Source organism: Panulirus ornatus, chromosome 12 (assembly GCF_036320965.1).
Source record: "Panulirus ornatus isolate Po-2019 chromosome 12, ASM3632096v1, whole genome shotgun sequence".
In the NCBI taxonomy this organism is placed as follows: Eukaryota; Metazoa; Arthropoda; class Malacostraca; order Decapoda; family Palinuridae; genus Panulirus; species Panulirus ornatus.
Genome location: NC_092235.1, coordinates 30,390,562 through 30,407,593, shown reverse-complemented (window position 1 = coordinate 30,407,593; position 17,032 = coordinate 30,390,562). Strand labels below are relative to the sequence as shown.

General features: G+C 40.2%; 1 protein-coding gene across 1 annotated transcript in view; it reads left to right on the top strand.

The window, feature by feature from the left end:
• The window catches only part of LOC139751996 (CD109 antigen-like), a 364,823-nt gene that overhangs the window by 223,153 nt on the left and 124,638 nt on the right, over positions 1–17,032 (top strand). Inside the window, exons 19-21 of the mRNA XM_071667757.1 lie at positions 5,064–5,228; positions 5,806–5,937; positions 11,005–11,205. Of these exons, the coding sequence (XP_071523858.1) occupies positions 5,064–5,228; positions 5,806–5,937; positions 11,005–11,205 (498 nt within the window). The remainder of the gene's footprint in view (positions 1–5,063; positions 5,229–5,805; positions 5,938–11,004; positions 11,206–17,032) is intronic.

The following is a 17,032-nucleotide window of genomic DNA, read 5'->3' as shown; positions in this document are numbered from 1 at the left end:
GTTGCAAACCAGCATTCATTGGGAACCAATGTGGAAGTTGAGGGTGTAAGGGGTATGGGGTATCTGATATACTGAATAAGAATAGTGAACAGCTTGCTCAGTTTTGTGCTAAAAAAGGAGTGGTGATTGGGAATATTTTGTTTGAGGGACATCCATAAGTATATGTGGGTATATAGGAAAGATGGTAAGAGGGCATTATTAGATTGGATATCTATTGATAGGCATGCAGAACGGAGACTCTTAGATATGACTGTGTTTAGCAAGGCAGCTTGTGGAATGTCTGATGAGTACCTGGTGGAAGAAGTGATAAAGAATTGTATAGGTTTTTGGAAAAGAGGAAATGATTTGAGTGAGTAGAGAGAGGGTGGTGAGAGTAAGGGAGCTTGGAAAAGAGATGAATGTTAAAAAACACTAGGAAAGAATGGGTTTACAATGGCAAAAGGTGAGAGTTAATGAATCAAGGGAATGGGAGATTTTCAGGGAAGCAGTGCTGGCATGTGCAATAGAAGTGTGTGTGTTCAGAAGATGGGAGATGGGCAGATGAGAGAGGGTAGTAAGTGTTGGGATGACAAAGTTGCTAGTGAAGAAAAAAGAGGTGCATAGGTGATACATATAAGGAAGGAGTGCAAATGATTGGGACATGTACAAGACAAAGTGGCAGGAGGGCAAAAGGAAGGCGCAGGAGTTGCTACCATGCTGAAGGATCTATTCAAAAAGTGGGTGGCATCAACATTAGAAAGATTAGTAAAGCAAGAGGTTGACAGACATAGTCACCAAGTATTTTTGACCTGGAATATCAAACACATGAGGAAGAGAGGGAGAAAAGTATGAAATGCACGTTAAAAGATTGCAGGAGTCTATAAGGACTGCCAGAAGTGATATCCATGATTAAGGGTGTTTTGGTCGAGGTGGTGTGCAAAGTGAGAGGGTTAGGGAAAATGATTTGGTAAACAGAGAAGAGGTAGTAAAAGCTTTGCGGAAGATGAAAGCCAGCAAGGCAGCAGGTTTGGATGGTATTGCAGTGGAATTTATTAAAAAAGGGGGTGACTGTATTATTGACTGGTTGGTAAGGTTATTTAATGTATGTATGACTCATGGTGAGGTGCCTGAGGATTGGCAGAATGCGTGCATAGTGCCATTGTACAAAGGCAAAGGGGATAAGAGTGAGTGCTCAAATTACAGAGGTATAAGTTTGTTGAGTATTCCTGGTAAATTATGTGGGAGGGTATTGACTGAGAGGGTGAAGGCATGTACAGAGCATCAGATTGGGGAAGAGCAGTGTGGTTTCAGAAGTGGTAGAGGATGTGTGGATCAGGTGATTGCTTTGAAGAATGTATGTGAGAAATACTTAGAAAAGCAAATGGATTTGTATGTAGCATTTATGGATCTGAAGAAGGCATATGCTAGAGTTGATAGAGATGTTCTATGGAAGGTATTAAGAATATATGGTGTGGCAGGCAAGTTGTTAGAAGCAGTGAAAAGTTTTTATCGAGGATGTAAGGCATGTGTACGTGTAGGAAGAGAGGAAAGTGATTGGTTCTCAGTGAATGTAGGTTTGCGGCAGGGGTGTGTGATGTCTCCATGGTTGTTTAATTTGTGTGTGGATGGGGTTGTTAGGGAGGTAAATGCAAGAGTTTTGGAAAGAGGGGCAAGTATGAAGTCTGTTGGGGATGAGAGAGCTTGGGAAGTGAGTCAGTTGTTGTTCGCTGATGATACAGCACTGGTGGCTGATTCATGTGAGAAACTGCAGAAGCTGGTGACTGAGTTTGGTAAAGTGTGTGAAAGAAGAAAGTTAAGAGTAAATGTGAATAAGAGCAAGGTTATTAGGTACAGTAAGGTTGAGGGTCAAGTCAATTGGGAGGTAAGTTTGAATGGAGAAAAACTGGAGGAAGTAAAGTGTTTTAGATATCTGGGAGTGGATCTGGCAGCAGATGGAACCATGGAAGCGGAAGTGGATCATAGGGTGGGGGAGGGGGCGAAAATCCTGGGAGCCTTGAAGAATGTGTGGAAGTCGAGAGCATTATCTCGGAAAGCAAAAATGGGTATGTTTGAAGGAATAGTGGTTCCAACAATGTTGTATGGTTGCGAGGCGTGGGCTATGGATAGAGTTGTGCGTAGGAGGATGGATGTGCTGGAAATGAGATGTTTGAGGACAATGTGTGGTGTGAGGTGGTTTGATCGAGTAAGTAATGTAAGGGTAAGAGAGTTGTGTGGAAATAAAAAGAGCGTGGTTGAGAGAGCAGAAGAGGGTGTTTTGAAATGGTTTGGGCACATGGAGAGAATGAGTGAGGAAAGATTAACCAAGAGAATATATGTGTCGGAGGTGGAGGGAACGAGGAGAAGAGGGAGACCAAATTGGAGGTGGAAAGATGGAGTGAAAAAGATTTTGTGTGATCGGGGCCTGAACATGCAGGAGGGTGAAAGGAAGGCAAGGAATAGAGTGAATTGGATCGATGTGGTATACTGGGGTTGACGTGCTGTCAGTGGATTGAATCAGGGCATGTGAAGCATCTGGGGTAAACCATGGAAAGCTGTGTAGGTATGTATATTTGCGTGTGTGGACGTATGTATATACATGTGTATGGGGGGGGGTTGGGCCATTTCTTTCGTCTGTTTCCTTGCGCTACCTCGCAATCGCAGGAGACAGCGACAAAGAGAAAAAAAAAAAGAAAAAGAAAAAGGGAATAATAAGTGGTTATAGCTAAGATGTAGAGGGGGTTCCTGTTATTGTTACACTTGAGTTGAAGTCATCAATCCAGGAAAAACTGAGTAAAGCCAAGAATCTTAAAAGTATGGTGGAATTCAGGGGGATATTTATCATGTGTGATAAATCCAATGAAGAGGAGAAAAGCAAAGAATACAGTCAGAAGGCAAAAAACTGGAGACTTCCACACATAGCAAGAGGATGAAGCAGCCCCACTAGAACTGCAAAGATGGCAGGAAAGTAAGATCATAATTTCTTACTGAAAGTAATGAATATAAATGTTGATAATTAATAGTTAATAGTAAAGAAGTGGAATTCAAGAATAAGCTCATGTTATTATTGGAGTTGTGGAATCTATACTCACCAAAGAGATAAGCTCTCATCTGTTCTGTCTCAGCTAGCATAGAAAAGTAAATCAATGTTCAGCAAGAAAGATCATGTGGAAAAAACTGTTGCTTAAATAAAGTAACTTTTCAGGTAAGTTGAACGAAAAGACTTTTATGGGATATTTATTTTTATTCATATATTGATTGAAGTGGGAGTGGGGGCTGGAAGTCCTCCCCTCTCGTTTTAATTTTCCAAAAGAAGGTACAGAGAAGGGGGCCAATTGAGGATATTCCTGTAAAGGCTCAGTCCCCTGTTCTTAACACTACCTTGCTAATGCTGGAAATGGCAAAAAGTATGAAAAAAAGAATATATTGATTGAAATGCACTTGCCTCTGAAAAAAATAGTGAACACAAGTAAAACATGATAACATCAGGTGTGTTTATATGATAGTAAATCTTGTCTTTTCAGCTGTATTTCATGGATAAGTGTAATTCATACATCTGGGGTTTCTCTTGAATCTGTGCACCAAAACTACTTATTTGAAACTGACTTAGTACAGACATTATCTTCATGTCACAAAAGGGAATGATCAAACTTCGAAGAAAAAGGAACACACAAACATTTTGTGATGGTGCTTTATTTTGTTTCTGCAAAACAAATTAATTACTGTATAGTGTTCGTATTGTAACCAATGAGTTTAGGAGGTTCTGCTACTTGAGTTGAGAGCTCATTGGGAAAAGAGAAGTGAAAAGAGAATTCACTGCCTTGAGGGGATACTATGTTTTTTTTGAGTATGCAAGTCTCACCCCACCTTTTCATGGTGACCTCATTCATACACCCTTAGGGGTGGAATCAAAAGGGGAGACATTGCCCAACTCTTTCAAGGCAGTAATTTTTAAAAGCAGACATTTGAGGTGTACTGAAATTTCAATTTTTTTTTTGGATAATCGGAGAGCCTTGCTGCTTGTAGGGAGTTGCCCTCTGTTATTTGCCTGTGAAAGTTTAGGCCTTAAATGCTAAAAATCTGTGCTGGAGTCCATCAGATATGCAAGGGAGGAAAAAGGATAGGCGATTGAGGATGATGGCTCTGAACCTTAATGGGTTGACTGGTTAGAGGAAAGGAGGCGCTTATGGAAATATATAGATGTTATAGTCTGGATTTGCTGGTGATTGGGGAGCCCACATCCTGAGGTAAGGTTTATGGATTGAAATTAGAAATGATGAATGCAAACTGTGGAAAGGCATGGAAGGAGGAGTGGTATGGATGGGAATGAATGAAAGTTGTCAGAGAAGAGGGACAGTAAGGTGTGTAATTTGTGACCACCAAGAGTAAGGGAGGGTGTTACAGAGCATGGGTGGAATGGATCAAGAATAGTGTGGATGAAAGGAAATATTGTTATTATGAAGTATGCATGGGTATGTATATATGTGCCTATGGATATGAAGACTGTGAGGTAAGGATGAAATGAAATTTCTGGAGAAATTTGACTGTCTGTGTAAATGGTTTTGAGAATGAGAGAAAGTTGGTTGTCGTGGGTGGTATTATTACGAAGGTGGGATGCAATGAAGATGTTTGGTAAAGGGGAAGTGCCTAGAGTAAGCGAGAATGGAAATTATCTCGTGGATGTTTATGCTGAGACAGGCCTATTCCTTGCAAACACCTTTCTTCAACACAAAATGATCCAAAGTTATATGTGGATGAGAAGTTATGAAAGAGAACAAAAGTGTTTTTATTTATTATGTAGCAGTGGATGAAAGGTTGTGCTGGATGCTAGAGTTGTGTGAGGATAGTTTGGATATTCTGATCATTTTGAAGTTCATGTGAAGGTGAGGATCATGGGACAGTGCAGGTACAGAAGAGTAGACAGGAAAAAGTGTTGGCAAGCAAGGAGATGAATCAGAAAGAATGAAAGTGCAGTAAATGTTCCTACGTGCTACTTTTACCTAATGTTTCTACCAAATGCTCCTGTCTAATGTTCCTACCTACTACTGAATGTAATATATTAGTTATGAGTATATTTCTTCCCGTAGGTTGGAATGCGCATAATGGTCTTTAACAATCTACCCCAGGAGATGATGATTTTATTGGTTCTCCATGGAGCTGACACACATCGGTTTGTAATGGTGGAGGAATATGGAGTTGTTGACTTTTATCGTCCTCGCACTAAAGCTGGAGACCACCAGCATCTTGTCTCGGTAAGTGATGGTAAAGTAGGTCTCTAGTGCCAAGAGAATTTGCTTATTTATTCCTTATTGTTACTTATTTTGTGTATCACTCACAGTGGCTTCATCTCAAAAACACATACACTCTTCAGTGTAGTTCCCCAAGAAGGAGTTCTTCATCCAACTCTCTTTGGTCTCTTCCTGTATGACCCCCATTACCTCATGCAATCCACTCCATGAAGGTCCTTTCGTATGCAGATGACCTCACAGTCACATTACAACACCCTATCACCACAGTGCTCTTCCAGTAAAAACTCCTCTTTGCATTTAGTAATTTTTCATAAACTTCGTGAATCCATAGCACCTTCCATAAGGCATCTTTGTAAACCATAAATATTTTCTCCAGATCAATAAATATCACATACAAGTCAGTCTCTCCAAGTATTGTTCACTCGCATACACACACTACCTCTCCTTAAATCATGCTGCTACTTCCTAATCAGCTGCTCTTTGCACAACACTGCCCTATCAGTCACCACTGTCTGATATACTTTACGTGGTAGACTGAACAGAAATATGCAATTTTACATTCCAATATAAATATTTCCAGGTTGATGCTGATAGTGCTGTGGAGGTTATTTTTCCTATAGTTGCCACCATTGACCAGGGAGAAATTGAACTAACTGTCTCAGCAATAACTCAAATTGGCAGGGATGAGGAAACGGCATCTCTCACTATTGAGGTTTGTAGAAGATATTATGTTTCGTGTAATGGTGATAAGTTTTGCTATTATTAACATCTGCCCAGATCATCCTTAATTTCTCTTCTCTGGTGTCTGTCCCTTGAGCAAAGAGTTATTCTATGAGGGATACTGGGGTTAATATCCTTCCTATCCTCATGATATTGTTAAGGAAGCTTCATGTTCATTCACCCATTTAATTCAATCCGCAGATCACCAAAGCTATTTGCTCAGTAAATAGGTTTGCTCTCAGTCAGTCAGTGATATCACCAACCCTCCTGCTTCTGACTGTTCAGAGCTCACACAGATACCTAGGGATTGTCATGGACTCACATACCCTTTGCTGCAGTAAGCTGCTAGTTGTTGTTTAGTATCCTTGTCTTGTGTTTTAATAGTTATTTTATTTTGTTGATGTTTATATGATTTTATGTGAGATATTACTTATTATTATCATTATAATTACATAACCCCAGGACCCCTTTCTTTTTAGAGGCAGCTGCAGGTTCAAGGCTTTAATGCGTTCAATAGAAAATAAAAGAAAAAATATGAAGTAGAACGCTGTTAAACACCCTGAAGTAACACACATATTTCTTCCACTATTACTGAATCTACATTACTAACAGTACTACAGTATTCCAAGTATACAGTGTACAGTATTCCAAGGATTCTCTGTCTTTTAGTCCTCAGTTGGTTTTTGATTACTGTTTCATCTCTCACATTTTATTTCTCATGTGTAATTGTTCATTTCTGTTTTTAAAAGAGGTTTACTTTATTGTATAATAATCATGTTATTTGATTTTAGTACTGCACTCTTCTCATTTTTGCTTGAACTTTTCCTATTTGACTCTAGAATTCCAATGGTCGGTCAGGTGGATTTCCGTAACTCATAATCTGTGTAGTAATCGCTCAACTTTGCTTTACAGTCTATATCATTCTCCTTATTTGATTTGTCATGTGTTTTCTGTTTTTACCAGTGCTGATTCATACCTTATCATTGTGATTTTTTGTTAGAAATTTCTTTTAATCATAGTTTAGCCTTTTTTTTTTTTTTTGATTGGCATCTTTAGTGATTTTGATATTTCTCCACCTGCTTTTTGAAGTATATTTGTTCTGTTATCATGTTCTGTGGATTTCATCATGTGGTCTCCATATCTTTTCAGTGTTACTGTATGTCCAACCTCATATCAAAGGTAATTGTCGTTTCCTTTCCTTCCTGTATTTTCATTGTTCTCTGTACCAGCTCTCGAATTATCATCACGTTCTGTTGGTTTAGATGTTTAACCCACACTTCACCTTTTACTTTCACATTTGATCATTATGTAGTGAAAGCATATGTATGGATAAGGCTTTGTGGTACAACAGGGAACCTACATTCATCTTTCCTTTACAAATATGAAATTTGTCATATTTAATGATAGATTTTTGTGTGTGCATTTTTCACATGTTTCCTTATTATAACATCCTCTGGCATCAAAAAGTTCAAAAAGGAGTGCTTTCATATTCTTGTTAGGGTCATTTTACTCACATTTTTCAATTTGTCTGCATCTCCTTCTTGAATAATATCTGCATTTTTTATTGCCTTTTACCCAATTGGCAGAATGCATGCATAGTGCCATTGTACAAAGGCAAAGGGGATAAAGGTGAGTGCTCATATTACAGAGGCATAAGTTTGTTGAGTATTCCAGAGAAATTATATGGGGGGGTATTGACTGAGAGGGTAAAGGCATGTACAGAGTATCAGACTGGGGAAGAGCAGTGTGGTTTCAGAAGTGGTAGGGGATGTGGACCTGGAGAAGGCATATGATAGGGTTGATAGAGATGCTTTGTTGAAGGTATGAAGAATATATGGTGTGGGAGGTAAGTTGTTAGAAGCTGTGAAAAGCTTTTACCAAGGATGTAAGGCATGTGTATGAATGAGAGGAGAAGAAAGTGATTGATTCCCAGTGAATGTTGGTTTTTCTGCAGGGGTGCGTGATTCTCCACGGCTGTTTAATTTGTTTATAGATGGGATGGTTAGGGACGTGAATGCAAGAGTTTTGGAGAGAGGGGCAAGTATGCCATCTGTTGTGGATGAGAAGGCTTTGGAAGTGAGGCAGTTGTTGTTCACTGATGATACAGGGCTGGAGGCTGATTCAGGTGAGAAACTGCAGAGGTTGGTGACTGAGTTTGGTAAAGTGTGTGAAAGAAGAAAGTTGAGAGCATTTGTGAATAAGAGCAAGGTTTTTAGGTTCAGTAGTGTTGAAGGACAAATTAATTGGGAGATAAGTTTGAATAAAGAAAAACTTGGGGAAGTGAAGTGTTTTAGATATCTAGGAGTGGATTTAGCAGTGGATGGAACCATGGAAGCAGAAGTGAGTCACAAGGTGGGGAAGGGGGTGAAGATTTTGGGAGCAATGAAGACTGAGTAGAAGGAGTGAACATTTTCTTGGAGAGCAAAAATGGGTATGTTTGAAGGAATAGTGGTTTCATCAATATTATATGGTTGCAAGGCATGAGCTATAGATAGGCTTGTATGGAGGAGGGTGGATGTGTTGGAAATGAAATGTTTGAGGACAATATGTGGTGTGAGATTGTTTGATTGACTAAGTAATGAAAGGGTAAGATAGATGTGTGGAAATAAACAGTTTGGATAAGAGAGCACAAGGTGTATTGAAATGTTTTGGACATATAGAGAGAATGAGTGAGGAAAGGTTGACAAAGTGGATATATGTGTCAGAGGTGGAGGGAACAAAGAGAAGTGGGAGACCAAATTGGAGGTGGAAGGATGGAGTGAAAAAAGATTTTGAGTGATCAGGGCCTAAACATGCAGGAGGGTGAGAGGTGTGCAAGGAATAGAGTGAATTGGGATGATTTGGTATACTGGCGTTGATGTGCTCTCAGTGGATTGAACCAGGGCATGTGAATTGTCTGGGGCAACCATGGAAAGGTCTGTAGGGCCTGAATATGGATTGGCAGCTGTGGTTTTGGTGCATTACACATGACAGCTAGAAACAGTGTGAATGAATGTGGCCTTGTTTTGTCTGTTTTCGTGGCGCTACCATGCTGAAGCAGGGGGTAGCGATGCTGTTTCCTGTGGGGCAGGGTAGTGCCTGGAATGGATGAAGGCAAGCAAGTATGAGTATATACATGTGTACATATGTATGTCTGTGTATGTGTATATATATATGTATGTATATTTGTATATGTTATGTATATGTGCGTGTATTGGCATTTATGTATGGGCTGTGCTTTGTCCTGGCGTTATCTTGCTGATGCAGGAAACAGCGATCATGTATGATAGATATTAAGTATGATAAACTTTCCTTGAATGCAGTGAACATTTGGTTACAGGCAAAATATCTCTATTCACTGTATACTACATTTTAAATTTCCTAAGGATTCTAGGTAGACAGTTTTCAGATTTTTTGTATGATCTTTGCTTAAGGTTTGCCCACTGTTCCACGTATGGTAATGTTATTTCTATCTATTTTTTTCTTTTAAAACTGTTAACATTAATCTTTCTTCCTGTTTAGTGTCTTAGTTTTCATTTTGCTACCATATTCATATAATTTTATCAGTTTAGTTATTTCAATATCTCTCCTTGAAATTGCTAATGCTATCTATCTATTTATATCTGTGATGCATGTTCCGATTGGAACTCCCTCAAGGGGTGGCCATGGCAATAGAGTCTCCATAACTAAAGAACTCCAGTGCTGCTTCTTAGCCTTTTGTGCCTCACCATTATCAGGCCACTGGCAGAGGTCAACTTTACTGCAGTGTTTGCAGAGGCTCTTACCTAATGTTCCTTATGATTACTTCTCTCTAATGCTCTTGCCTACAACTTTTGCCTAATGCTTCTACCTAATGCTCCTGCCTAATTGTTCCTACCTAATACTATCTACTGCTCCTACCATTTTGCCAAAAGGCAGTGCTAGTGCATAGTGCTCACTGAGGGAAAATCTAGAGTTACAAAGAATGAGCTGTGTGAGTTAAGTGTTCAGGTGTTATGTATGACAAGTAGGGAATGTATGTTTGTAGACAGAATGCCAGTAGTCCACATGTTAGTGAGGCAGAAGGTAAAGAGAGCTACTTGGGTCAGAGGAGTGCAACTTGACAACCACTAAAGTGCTAATGCATCAATGATTATATTACTTATGCTCTCAAGATCTTCTTGAGTTATTTCTTTCCAAGAAGACATAAACTATATATTTTTTATACTCATTGAAATTCCTTCTTCATTGTTAATAGATATATTTGCTTTATGATTATTCAAATAAAATGTGAACAATTTTGTTGGTTCCCTCATGATGGGAGTGATAGGTGATAGGTGGGTATGGTATTCTAGGCCTGTTAAAAGTGTTGATATAATGTTTTGACTGCATGCATCATCAGGCACAAGCATTACAAATACAGATCTAACTCTTGATATTTTCCTTAAAAAGCTACTTTCCCAGTTCCTGACTTTAGTGTTCCTTGGCTTTTGTTCAGAAAGCCAGGAACTTTAGATTCAGATGCCAATATCATGTTTAAGGATCCCATTGATAGTGGCAGGACTCATTCTCTGAGCAGAAGTCATTTAAGTTATCTCAACCTTGAAGGGTCTCTAGCTATTACCAACAGCATTACTCTGCTTGGCTTCCTGTTCTGATATCAGACATATTTCTGAGGTAAGACAAAGCAGACCAACCATCCCACCCACTCAAGGGTGCTGCTGTTGAGGAGATGCACATGACTGACTGAGGAGTTGTGTAAGATGCAATTCAGTTGGTTCACGTCACATGGCATCATATCGTAGTGAGCAACCTGTATGACAGTATTTCTCATGAGGAAAGACAATTCTTGTAGTTCGCTGTGGTTGGCAGTGGTAGTACATACAGTATAATGTAGTATGTTTATTTGACAGTTTTTTGATAATAATTGATGATCCCAGACTTCTGTGTAGCAGTGATATCATCAGTCTAAGGACTCTGAAAAGCCATATGTAAAGGAGAATATTAAGTTTTCAGCCACAATGTTACTGTCCTGTTGTTGACAATGTATTTATCATAAATGAATAGGAACATCTTGTATTTAGATGTTTCTTTGTTACAGCCTGAGGGAGCAACAATAGACCGCCACACTTCCACCTTACTTGACCTCAAGAACCGGGCTGTTGTTTATGAGTATATGGATATCATTGTAGAAGAGTCTTTTGTGATCCCACTGGACATTCGACGACGTTTTGTGGCGGGATCCCCAAGAGGTCATGTTTCGATATGTGGTGATGTTGTTGGACCATCTTTCCCATATGATGTAAGTATTGGTTTGATATACAATATGTGGGAATGTAGTGCAATTTTATTTGTTGTTGCTTATGCATTTTTCGTATAATGAAGAACTGCTCTTCTTTGTTTATGTACTTTAATGTAAACTTAGTTCAAAAAATGTATTTATTTGTTATACTAGGTCACGGTTTCCCGCATCAGTGAGATGGCACCAGGAAACAGATGAAGAACGACCCATCCACTCATATACGCATACATATCAACATATACACATATACGTACATATGCGTACACATACGTAGACATATACATATATACTCATACATATTAATACTCGTTTGCCTTCAATCCATTCCTGGTGCCACCTTGCCCCACAGGAAACATCATCATTGCCCCCATCTTCAGCAAAGTATTGCCAGGAAAACAGACAAAAAGCCACATTTGTTGACACTCAGTATCTAGTTGCCATGTGTAATGCAGTGAAACCACATATCCCATTCCACATCCAGACCCAACAGACCTTTCCATCGTTTACCCTAGATGTTTCACATGCCCTAGTTCAGTACAGTGACAGCCCGTCAGGAAATTTGCAGGGAAGTAGTGCTGATGACTGGGAGAGGTACAAAAGAAAGGGCAAATGAGATTTGGATTGGGTGAGTATCATTAAATTTTAGAAAGAGTGAAAAGATGTTTTGGAAGGAGGTAAATAACGTGTGTAACACTAGCGAACAAATGAGAACATCGGTGCAGGTAGCAAATGGGGAGGTAATATCAAGTAATAATGAAGTGAGATGGAGGTGGAGTGAATATTTTGAAGGTTTGTTGAATGTGTTTGATGATAGAATGGCAGATATAGGGTGTTTTGGTCAGGGTGGTGTGCAAAGTGAGAGGGTCAGGGAGAATGGTTTGGTAAACAGAGAAGGGGTGGTGAAAACTTTATGGAAGATGAAAGCCAGCAAGGCAGCAGGTTTAGATGGTATTGCAATGGAATTCATTAAAAAAGGGGGTGACTGTGTTGTTGATTGGTTGGTAAGGATATTCATTGTATGTATGGATCATGGTGAAGTGCCTGAGAATTGGTGGAATGCTTGCATAGAGCTATTGTACAAAAAGTTTTTACCAAGAATGTGTACGTGTAGGAAGAGAGGAAAGTGATTGGTTCCCAGTGAATGTCGGTTTGCAGTAGGGGTGTGTGATGTCTTGTTTAGTTTGTTTGTGGATGGGGTTGTTAGGGAGGTGAATGCAAGAGTTTTGGAAAGATGGGCAAGTATGCAGTGTGTTGTGGATGAGAGGGCTTGGGAAGTGAGTCAGTTGTTGTTTGCTGATGATACAGGGCTGGTGGCTGATTTGGGTGAGAAACTGCAGAGGTTGGTGACTGAGTTTGGTAAAGTGTGTGAAAGAAGGAAGTTGAGAGTAAATGTGAATAAGAGCAAGGTTATTAGGTTCAGTAAGGTTGAGGGACAAATTAATTGGGATGTAAGTTTGAATGGAGAAAAACTGGAGGAAGTGAAGTGTTTTAGATATCTGGGAGTGGACTTAGCAGCAGATGGAACCATGGAAGCGGGAGTGAGTCACAGGGTTGGGGAGGGGGCAAAGGTTTTGGGAGTGTTGAAGAATGTGCTTAAGGGGAGAACATTATCTCAGAGAGCAAAAATAGGTATGTTTGAAGAAATAGTGGTCCCAACATTGTTATGTAGTTGCGAGGCTTGGGCTATAGATAGGGTTGTGTGGAGGAGGGTGGATGTGTTGGAAATGAAATGTTTGTGGACAATATGTGGTGTGAGGTGGTTTGATTTAGTAAGTAATGAAAGGATAAGAGAGATGTGTGGACTTGAAAAGAGTGTGGTTGCGAGGGTGGAGGAGGGTGTGTTGAAATGGTCTGGACACATGGAGAGAATCAGTGAGAAAAGATTGACAAAGAGGATATATGTGTCAGAGGTGGAATGAACAAGGAGAAGCAGTAGACCTAATTGGAGGTGGAAAGATGGAGTGAAAAAGATTTTGAGCAATCAGGGCCCAAACATACAGGAGGGTGAAAGGCGTGCAAGGAATAGAGTAAATTGGAATGATGTGGTATACTGGGGTCGACGTGCTTTCATTGGATTGAACCAGGGCATGTGAAGCATCTGGGGTAAACCATGGAAAGGTCTGTGGGGCCTGGATACAGAGAGGGAGCTCTGGTTTTTGTGCATTACACATGACAGCTAGAGACTGATCATGAGAGGCAAGTGTTTTGGCAGCAACTGAGTGAGTGAGTCAGCAGCTTTGGTGCAGGAGACCAAGTATTAGAGATAGGTGATTTAAATGCGAAGGTGAGTAATAAGGTAGTTGAGGGTATAATTAGAGTACATGGGGTATTCAGAGTTGTGAATGGAAATGATAAAGAACTTATGGATTTGTGTGCTGAAAAAAGAGTGGGGATTGGGAATACCTGGTTTAAAAATAGAAATATACATAAGTATACATATGTGAGTAGGAGAGATGGTCAAAGGGCATTATTGGATTATGTGTTTATTGTTAAGTGTGTAAAAGAGAGACTTTTGGATGTTAATGTGATGAGAGGGGCAACTGGAGGGATGTCTGACCACTATCTTGTGAAGGCAAAGGTGAAGATTTGTAGGGGATTTCAAGAAAGAGGAGAGAATGTTGGGGAGAAGAGAGTGGTGAGAGTAAGTAAGCTTGGAAAGGAGACTTGTGTGAGGAAGTACCAGAAGAGATTGAGTGTAGAATGGCAAAAGGTGAGAGCAAATGACATGAGGGGAGTGGACGAGGAATGGGATGTATTTAGGGATGCAGTGATGGCTTGCACAAAAGATGCATGTGGGATGAGAAAGCTTTGAGGTGGGCGGATTAGAAATGGTATTGAGTGATGGGATGATGAAGTAAAGTTGTTAGTGAAAGTGAAAGTTTGGATAGTACAAGGAAGGAGTGCAAATGCCAGGGAGATGTATATAAAAAAAAAGATGGCAGGAGGTCAAGAGAAAGGTGCAGGGGTTGAAAAAGAGGTCAGATGAGAGATGGGGTGAGAGAGTATCATTAAATTTTAGGGAGGATGAAAGTATGTTTTGGAAGGAGGTAAATGACGTGCATAAGACTAGAGAACAAATGGGAACATTGGTGAAGGGGGCAAGTGGGGTAGTAATAACAGGTAGTGATGAAGTGAGGTGGAGATGGAGTGAGTATTTTGAAGTTTTGTTGAATGTGTTTGATGATAGAGTGGCAGATATAGGGTGTTTTGGTCAATGTTGTGTGCAGAGTGAGAGGGAAGAGGTAGTGAAATCTTTGTGGAAGATAAAATCTGGCACGGCAATGGGGTTGAATGGTATTGCAGCAGAATTTATTAAGAAAATAGGTGACTGTGTTGTTGATTGGTTGGTAAGGGTATTCACTGTATGTATAGATCATGGTGAAGTGCCTGAGGATTGGCAGAATTGCAAAGGGGATAAAGGTGAGTGGTCAAACTACTAAGGGATAAGTTTGTTGAGTAGTCCTGGGAAATTATATGGGAGGGTATTGATTGAGAGGGTGAAGGCATGTACAGAGCATCAGATTGGGGAAGAGCATTGTGGTTTCAGAAGTGGTAGAGGATGTGTGGATCAGGTGTTTGCTTTGAAGAATGTATGTGAGAATTACTTAGAAAAACAGATGGATTTGTATGTGGCATAGATTGATCTGGAGAAAGCATATGATAGAGTTGATAGAGATGCTTTGTGGAAGGTCTTTAGAGTCTATTGTGTAGGAGGTAAGCTGCTAGAAGCAGTGAAAAGTTTTTATCAAGGATGTAAGGCATGTGTACGAGTATGAAGACAAGAGAGTCATTGGTTCCCAGTAAAAGTTGGTTTGTGGCAGGGGTGTGTAATGTCCCCGTGGTTGTTTAATTTGTTAATGGATGGAGTGGTTAGGGAGGTATAGGAGTTTTGGATAGAGGGGCGAGTATGCAGTCTGTTCGGGATGAGAGGGTTTTAGAAGTGAGTCAGTTGTTTTTCATCAATGATACTGCATTGGTGGCTGATTTGAGTGAGAAAGTGCAGAAGTTGGTGACTGAGTTAAGAAAAGTGTGTGAAAGAAGAAAGCTGAGAGTAAATGTGAATAAGAGCATGGTTATTAGGTTCATCAGGGTTGAGGGAGAAGTTAGTTGGGACATAAGTTTAAATGGGGAAAAACTGGAAGTGAAGTGTTTTAGATACCTTGGAGTGGATTTGGCAGTGAATGGATCCATGAAAGCAGAAGTGAGTCACTGGATGGGGAAGGGGCGAAATTGTGGGGGTGATGAAGATTGTGTGGAAAGAGAGAACATTATCTTGGAGAGCAAAAATGGGTATGTTTGAAAGAATAGTGGTCCCAACAATAATATATGGTTGTGAGGGATGGGCTATAGATGGGGTTGTATATAGGAGGGTGGATGTGTTGGAAAAGAATTGTTTGAGAACAATATGTGGTGTGAGGTGGTTTGATCAAGTAAGTAATGAAAAGGTAAGAGAGATGTGTGGTAATAAAAAGAGTGTGGTTGAGAGAGCCGAAGAGGGTGTGTTGAAGTGGTTTGGACATATACAGAGAATGAGTGAGGAAAGATAGACATAGAGATATATGTGTCAGAGGTGGAGGGAAGAAGGAGAAGCAGGAGACCAAATTGGAGGTGGAAGGATGGAGGGAAAAAGTTTTTGAGCAATCGGTGCCTGAACATGCAGGAGGGTGAGAGGCGTTTGAGGAATAGAGTGAATTGGAATGATGTGGTATACCATGGTCAATGTGCTGTCAGTGGACTGAACCAGGGCATGTGAAATGTCTAGGGTAGACCATGGAAAGGTCTGTGGGGCCTAGATGTGGATAGGGAGGTTTGGTTTTGGTGCATTACACATGACAGTTAGAGACTGAGTGTGAACGTATATGGCCTTTTTTGTCTGTTTTCTTGGCACTACCTTGCTGAAGCAGAGGGTAGCGATGCCAGTTTCCTGTGAGGAGGGGTGGCACCAGAAATGGATGAAGGCAAGCACAAATATAGTACATATGAATACGCATTTACATATAACACAGAATACCCTCCTACAGCAAGGACTCTGACTCAGGATCTTTAAGTGGTAGTTGGGAACGCTAACTGCTCGGCTATGATCTCCCTCAATAGGGAAATGACTGACTGCAAATAATCGAATACCTTTTGTCTCACATCCATGAGCAACTGGGTCTAAACCGGTCAGATCCCATCAGCCTCACATTATCAGTAGGTAACATTTTACAAAACTTTTCTGTCAAACATGATACAGTTACAGTGCATATGAATGCGCTCTTTCATAGAACACATAATGCCCTCCAACAGCAAGGACTCAAACCCGGGACCTTTTCCAAGCAGTTAGCATTCCCAACTCCCATGCAAAGGTCCTGGGTCTAGTCCTTGCTGTTGGAAGGCATTATGTGATCTATGAAAGTGCGCATTCTCATGCACTATATTTGTGTCATATACCTCCATATTTGTCAGTAAGATTCTGTGAAATGCCAGCTACTGGTAATGTGAGCCTGTTGGAATTTGACTGGTCTAGACCCTATTACTCATGGATGTGAGACAAATGTATTCAATTTTGGATAGGGAGATCTGGTTTTAATGCATTATACATGACAATTAGAGAGTGGATGTCAGTTCTCTATCTGTTTCTGACACTACCTGATTAATGCTGGAATTGGGTACCGTGTATGGAAGAAAGAAAAGATATACAAAGCTTTTTTGTCAGGTGAGACAGCATATCCAGTTAGAGCTGAATCATCACACAGAAAGGTATTACACTGTGCACAATAGAAAATTATACCATTGGCTTACTTTCAGGTTCATTGGTAAGTTACAAGTCCAAGTAACTAATTACTTG